Below are 6,549 nucleotides of genomic sequence, written 5' to 3' on the forward strand. Positions count from 1 at the left end.
CTTGCAATGGTACCGGAAGAGCGAAGACCAGATAGCTCTTGTACAGACCCCTTTTCCGGTGGGTCTGCTACAGGTTACGGTTAGGAAAGATGGCATGCAGCTAGTTTTTGGTGTATAAAACCAGCGCCCATTCATCTCATCCCCCGTTCTTCCTATCTTGGCCTTCATCCTTGCATCATTCTGACACTGATTCATTTTAGTTACCGCTGTCCAAAGAAAGCCTCGCATGTCATTCGATAGCCAAATGGGCATCATCTCATAAGTGTTGGTAGTTTAAAGTCTGAATTCTCAACCTCTTGAACACCGACGCGCCTCCGAGTATCAACAACCATCACGAAAACCGGTGAATCAATTTTTTTGGAATATCTTGCTGCGGCGAGGTTTTCTCGGTACGAACTCCTTTTGACACCGCAATCCCCCTTTTCTATCCATCCCAAAGGCTTATCTCCAAGTTCTCTATAGTATCATCTGACATCAGCATTTCCTCCTGATTTCTTGGTTGCAGAGATGGTGCACGCTCTTACACACACCTCGGTGGCGAATTGCGACCCCCGAGCTATCGCACCTATCATTGATCTGGGCCCTACGATCCAGCCATGGCTGGCTCAGACGCTTCGGAGCGTTGAGAAACAAATGGAACCACTCGAAAGCGTCCTCCATCACCAAACATGTATGATCAAAACGCTCTCGACTCCTAAAAGCATTTGGTATCTTGCATGCATCATGGTGCCCAATCCTTCAGAGTCGGAGCTACGCCAAAACTCCATTCAAGATGTCGAGCGATTGTCCGACTTCCGACTTATCCACATCGAGGCATACATCATTCACGTCGACATGAGGGATCGGGACGAGGTGGCCTTCAAGCTGACCACCGAGTCGATCAACTCCCTTGTAGAGTACTACGAAAGATACCACCGCGTTGGTCTCGTGGCGAAGATGCATGAGAGGTCTGGGAATGATCGAGTGCGGAAAAAGATGTCCGAGGAGTTTACACGAGCCATCAACGAGTTCGTGTACCGTACACATGTCTCCGCTTTGGGAGGTCTCGAAGAGGACGGAACCGGCGAGTTCCTTGTCAATGATAGTGAAAGGGTGAAGGACATCATTCTGGGCATGATTGAATCACCTGATGGGACCTCTATTATCTCTCGATTATCTTGAGAAGAATGCTGTCAAGCCGTTTGTTTCTCTATCAATCTTATTGCACCGGCCAGCTTGATAGGCACCCTTCCAACAAGTTACATAGCTAAACTTCCATAGAATTACGTAGAAAACTGGCGTTTCCCGAGGTCTCGCTCTATTGACTGTTTCTCACACTAATTCGTTCTTTTGAACCGTCCGGCTGCGCACGTACACTGATCACGGCGACACTTTAACGAGTCGAACCCGCAGTATCCACACGTGATATCGTTCGCCGGCTACCCGTAAACTTGAAGATGTCTTCCTGTTCAGCATGGTAAGAAGTCCGTCCCAGAAGATTTGTAGATTCCCTTAATGTAGTAATGTAGAGCTGTGATTTCTATGCGTCAGCTACTTGGAGTCAAAAGCAAACTTCTCAACAGTATATGCGCTCAGCCCTAGCCCTCCAGCAGAAGACTCTGTTCAGGTCTGTATTTCCAAGGATACGTATGTATCTTTACACTTGAGGACGAACGCAGCCGATTCATCTCCAACGTTTGGCAGGGAGGAAGGAGTGACCTACTTTGCCTTTAGGAGTAGGGTTTACCACAGCCCAAGGGAAGGGGAAAACGCACAGCACCATGGCAGATGCGTCTCCAAATCGATCCACGCAGGCTCGTACTTGGAACTCCCAAGAGGCCATGCTGCATCCCACATCATGGAATAGGAAGCCTGGATGGTGGCTGTGGAACCCCATTTCTGGAAGTCAGGGATGTGCTCGGCCAACAGTTGATTCTGTAACGAGTAGGATGAGACGCCATCTGAAGATTGGGGGTCGATACGGCTTGCGGGACGTCTAAGGTTCTTGCTCCGGGCCTTGCGAATCCTCGAGACCAGAGGTTTAGGGACCACCATTCTGTTTTTCTTGGTCGATATGACGGGGTTTTTCCTCATTCGGGAGTTTCGGTAGTTATGCGTTGGACGAATGCCCTCTACGAAACAAGCTGCGAGACTCCAGCGAGACGTTTTGCCTGCAAGTCGTTGGAATGCCTAACCGAACAACGTTAACCAATTTCGCTTCTATGGACGTACGCAGGCGCCGTCACTTTTCGTTTCTGTCTTCTTTCTAGTTTCTGAAAAACGGAAAAGCAGAAAAACAGAGAAAGATTCTGGAGGCAATCCGAGCAGGCTGCAAACATAAGAACTAACCTGGTTCAGACTAAGGTTGGAGCGGACACTATTCTTCCAGCCTCGTTGCCGTTCCTTTGGCTTCTCGGTGTTATCTATGAACCACTGATAGAGGTCCTTTAACGTCATTTGATGTGCGTCTTGGCTGATGAGCGCCTTGTATATCAGATCCGCATACGTTTCTTTCTTCTGTTTCCTGCCGGTCTCGGCTTGAGCTGAAGCAGGTGACGCGCTGGACCTCATGCCTATGTCGTCGAACACCGTGCTCGAGGCAAGTTGCAAAGGGAAGATATCTGGCACACAGCAGGATTCCAAGGAAAGGCTACCATCCCAGTCGAAGGAGTCGTTGCCGAAGTCATGGCTAGCGTCGAAGGTGGCTTGGAATGGGAGAAGCTCTTCCCCATCGCTGATAGATGTTGACTCCCGAGGATATGAGGCAGCATCCCGTAGTTCCATTGTTAGCGGCACTGCCTGGGAAGCGCAAGATAGACTGGGTGACGTGGAGTGAAGACGCGGCCGATGGACAGTGAATGAAGTCGTAGAGACGTCGGAGGCGCACTGTGACCGCCGAGAACATTGCCCCTTATCAACGCTGCTGCCGCGCCACGGTAGAGCAGCAAGGAGACGCTACTACCGAGGCTCTTTCTGCGACTTAGGGTAACAGAAAGGAAAATTTGACGTCTCGGACGTGCCAACATCCATTTTGGTCAACATAGATTCTTTTGGCGCAACCTACTTTCGGATTCGTCGCCGAAAGACGCCGCGGAGTGGGTCCAAGGCTGGAAAGAAGACCGTGCTGCGCCCGACTTGGAGAAAGAACATAATTTTACTGTCTATATACCTCACCTATGGCGATCAATGAGGAAATTCACAGTCAGGAGTCTTCTCGCACACGTAAGCGGAAGCGTCGAGGGTCCCAGCAACGCCCTGTATAGAACCATCACCTTCCTGGCACCGACATCTCCAATTCAACTGTCCAACAACTTGCGAGATGTTGTCAACACCTTTCGACGGCCGGTGCGATTTGTGGAATGCAGCAAGGGAACCCAGGCATGAAGTCACTAAGGATGCCATCCAGGTTCACTATGGGCGAGCGAGAGACCTCTGTCGGAGAAGTGGTAAGCACACAGAGGGAATGATTCGAACCGACGTCGTCTAATCGGCCATAGGCTTGACGGTCTACGACATCCTCCACCTCTCGCCCAACTTCTGGCGATTTCACTTCGATAGTACGTCACCCTCGATCGCAAGGGAGTGTCTGATGCTAAGCCACTTTAGTGATCGCCGCTCGAGATATGACTGCATTCGTGATCGCGACGATTCACTTGAACCTCTGTATCGGAACAATCGGCCGTTTCGCAGTTGAGCGACCGGACTTAGCACCCCTCCTCGAAGATTTGCGACAGTTCAAAGTTTGCGGCGAATTCATGTTGACGGAAATCGATCACGGCCTTGATGCGAAAAACCTCGACACGACGGCGACGATGCTCGACGATGGGTCTTTCGTGCTGCACACGCCAGCTTTCGGCGCCGCCAAAGCGATGCCACCAACCACCCCTCTGGCCGGGATCCCTCGTATAGCAGTGGTTTTTGCGCGCCTTCTGGTCGAGGGTGAGAGCCGGGGCGTCAAGCCCTTCATCGTTCCTATCAACGACTCGACCCGAATGCGCCCCGGGATCGTGTCGCGGGCCCTGCCGGTCCGGCCCGGCACGAAACCGTTGGACCATTCCATCACGACATTCAACAACGTCGAGCTTCCTGCCGAAGCGCTGCTTGGTTCGTCCGCGAAAGCCGAAGACGAGCGGGCAGAGTTCCTGGACCAGATCTGGCGTGTTTCCGTGGGGACGTTGTCATTGTCCATTATGGGCGTGTCCGCCTTGAAGGTCGACGGGTGCATCGCGGCCATGTACAGCCAGCGTCGGCAGGTCGGGGTCGGGAATCACGGGCAAGTGGTGTCTATCATGAGCTTCAGCACGCAACAGCGCCCCATACTCAAGGCGCTGGCCTTCGGGGAGGTTCTGCATGCTTATGGCGAATGGACCGTCCAGCAATTCATGAACCCCGACGCCGCCGCCGACGTCCGCAGAGGTCTTGCGACCGCATTCAAAGCACTGGTTGTGCGTTCATCTCGATTGCTCGTCGAGCTTGCCGAACGATGCGGGTGGCAGGGGTTATATGCCCACAACCAGATCAGCGAGCTGGCGTCTACGTTCCAGGGGAATTCAGTCGCAGAGGGTGACACGCTGGTCATCAGCATCCGTATGTGTTTCATGCATGACTTGAGATCCACCGACTAACTCATGGGACAGGCCTGGCGTCGGAGCTTCTAGCACAGAAATACTGCCTGCCTCAGCCGGGCGATCGAAGAAGCCCTCTAGCCATGTACGAGAGGGGAGTATTCGACGAGATGGCGGCGAGAATGGCCGCACTACCCAGCGATCACCGCAGCAGCGAGTTCAATGCGGCGGTCCTTCCTTGCTGCCGAGCTATGGTGGAGGCTATCGGACAACGCATGGCCTACGAGGCAGCACTGCATTCTGGTAATGTGATTCCGGAAGTGCTCGATCTCTTCGAGAAATGTTGTATCCGAGAAGACGCTAGTTGGCACATCGAGCATGGCAATTACAGTCGGACACGGATCTGGACGGCAGAGGAGAGGGCGTTTACTAATTTGATGCCTCTGTTGCCGGACCTGGTAAAAAGGACCAATGCGCAAGACTACATCACAGCTCCCATCGTCAATGGCGAGGCCTTGGAGAATTTTCTTACGCGGTTGCCTATCTATGGCAATGAGTGGGAGGACACAGGAAAGCCGCCTCGGAAGGCGAAGCTTTAGACGTCGGTGGATGAGAAGGTTAGAGCTACGATCAAGGTGTATGTAGACGGCGCCAGCTGATCAATTGCCGATGAACATCTTGTCGTGACCTATATTTGAGGCGATAGAAGGACAACCAAAGATGTACTTTTGCAGGTGTGGTTTATCAAGATTCAGTGAACGTCCGTAATGCCCAGATGCCGATTCAGAAGCAGACTCAATAGTTAACAAACAGATTCAGGCAACAACTCAGGCAACGTGTGCCCGAGGAACCGGTATCGTATCCATGATTTCGCGATGTAGAAAAGTGCGCTGCCTTGCCTGAGGCTTACTTATGATAAAACAGTGGTAAAGACCAACACATTCAAGATATCAAATAGTTCCGTCTATATGACATTCTGACTCAGCGGATGGCTGATGCGAGGTAGACGATACATCTTTTTGGTCACTCTGGGCACAAGCATGATAACAAGGCACTCAAGAGTAAATCTTTCAACTTGGGAAACTGGTCATTTTTGACACGGTTGTTAGAATCTAGCCGACCGACCAGCACACCGCGATATCACTATGCATCTTTATCGCTACCTTCCTGACCGGGTAAGGAAAAGCCTCGCTCGCCCCTAGCCTTCCGCCTGTCGGACATATGGAGTACCGCAAGATGAGCCAATGTCATAGCTGGGCCGAGAGTGACCCCGGCTCCCAGCGACGTAGCACCCATGACCGACGCCGATGAATTGCCGGCCGCGTATAGGCCGCCAATGACGTTGCCACGTGTATCTACCACGCGCCCATGTCCGTCCGTCAGCAGGCCGCCTTTGGTGCCCGCGTCTCCCGGAGTCACCTTCACGGCATAATATGGGGGTTCATCAAGGTTTCCCATGTTTGGTCGCTTTGCGTTTCTGTCCCCAACGAAGAGGTGTTTCTTGCTGCGGCCTTTGCCGAATAGCCCATCGACTCCGTCGTTGCACGCCTGGTTCCACGTCTCAACCGTCCGTAACAGACCGTTGGCTTCGACGCCGATTTGAGCTGCGAGACTGGCCAAGTCGTCTGCCCGGAAGATGTGTCCACGAGCTAGGGCGTCAACCGGCTCGACCCTAGGGCCAAGCGACCCTAGAGTGTACCGACTCCGGTAGCTCCAATCAAGTATCAGCCAGGCAGTGGTGTCATCGTGTCGAGACCGATGATAGAGCGCACGACCCACGTCGCCGTACGGGTCGGCCTCGGAGAAGAGTCTTGACCCTTGCCGGTCGACAACAATGCAGTGGGGCTTGCACAGCTCAAATAAGGCGGTCGTGAGCCTCCCGCTTCCAGGATCGATGATTGTAGGAATCCACCACGCTTCGCCCATGAGCGACGTGGCCGCGCCGACCTTGCACGCTGCTTCCAGAGCATCTCCCGTGTCGCCTTCAGGTTGCGTCAACGTCCAC

At 52.9% G+C, this 6,549-nt stretch overlaps 4 protein-coding genes across 4 annotated transcripts; 2 read left to right on the forward strand and 2 right to left on the reverse strand.

Annotated features, from left to right (window-relative positions):
• Positions 1–672: 672 nt before the first annotated feature.
• Positions 673–1,161, forward strand: CABS01_16494 (uncharacterized protein; the record flags this gene model as incomplete). The annotated part of the gene is made up of 1 exon (XM_060549824.1): positions 673–1,161. One exon carries the CDS (start codon positions 673–675, stop codon positions 1,159–1,161), a length of 489 nt encoding a protein of 162 aa, XP_060405475.1.
• Positions 1,162–1,722: 561 nt separating this feature from the next.
• CABS01_16495 (uncharacterized protein) lies at positions 1,723–2,763 on the reverse strand (the record flags this gene model as incomplete). Its single annotated transcript, XM_060549825.1, has 2 exons — positions 1,723–1,995; positions 2,329–2,763. 2 exons carry the CDS (start codon positions 2,761–2,763, stop codon positions 1,723–1,725), a joined length of 708 nt encoding a protein of 235 aa, XP_060405476.1.
• Positions 2,764–3,298: 535 nt separating this feature from the next.
• On the forward strand, positions 3,299–5,143 carry CABS01_16496 (uncharacterized protein; the record flags this gene model as incomplete). The annotated part of the gene is made up of 4 exons (XM_060549826.1): positions 3,299–3,425; positions 3,477–3,536; positions 3,586–4,566; positions 4,617–5,143. 4 exons carry the CDS (start codon positions 3,299–3,301, stop codon positions 5,141–5,143), a joined length of 1,695 nt encoding a protein of 564 aa, XP_060405477.1.
• A 544-nt stretch (positions 5,144–5,687) lies between these two features.
• Positions 5,688–6,470, reverse strand: CABS01_16497 (uncharacterized protein; the record flags this gene model as incomplete). Its single annotated transcript, XM_060549827.1, has 1 exon — positions 5,688–6,470. One exon carries the CDS (start codon positions 6,468–6,470, stop codon positions 5,688–5,690), a length of 783 nt encoding a protein of 260 aa, XP_060405478.1.
• Positions 6,471–6,549: the final 79 nt, after the last annotated feature.

Source organism: Colletotrichum abscissum, assembly GCF_030869225.1.
Source record: "Colletotrichum abscissum strain IMI 504890 chromosome Unknown Scaffold_103.1, whole genome shotgun sequence".
NCBI classification, from domain to species: Eukaryota; Fungi; Ascomycota; class Sordariomycetes; order Glomerellales; family Glomerellaceae; genus Colletotrichum; species Colletotrichum abscissum.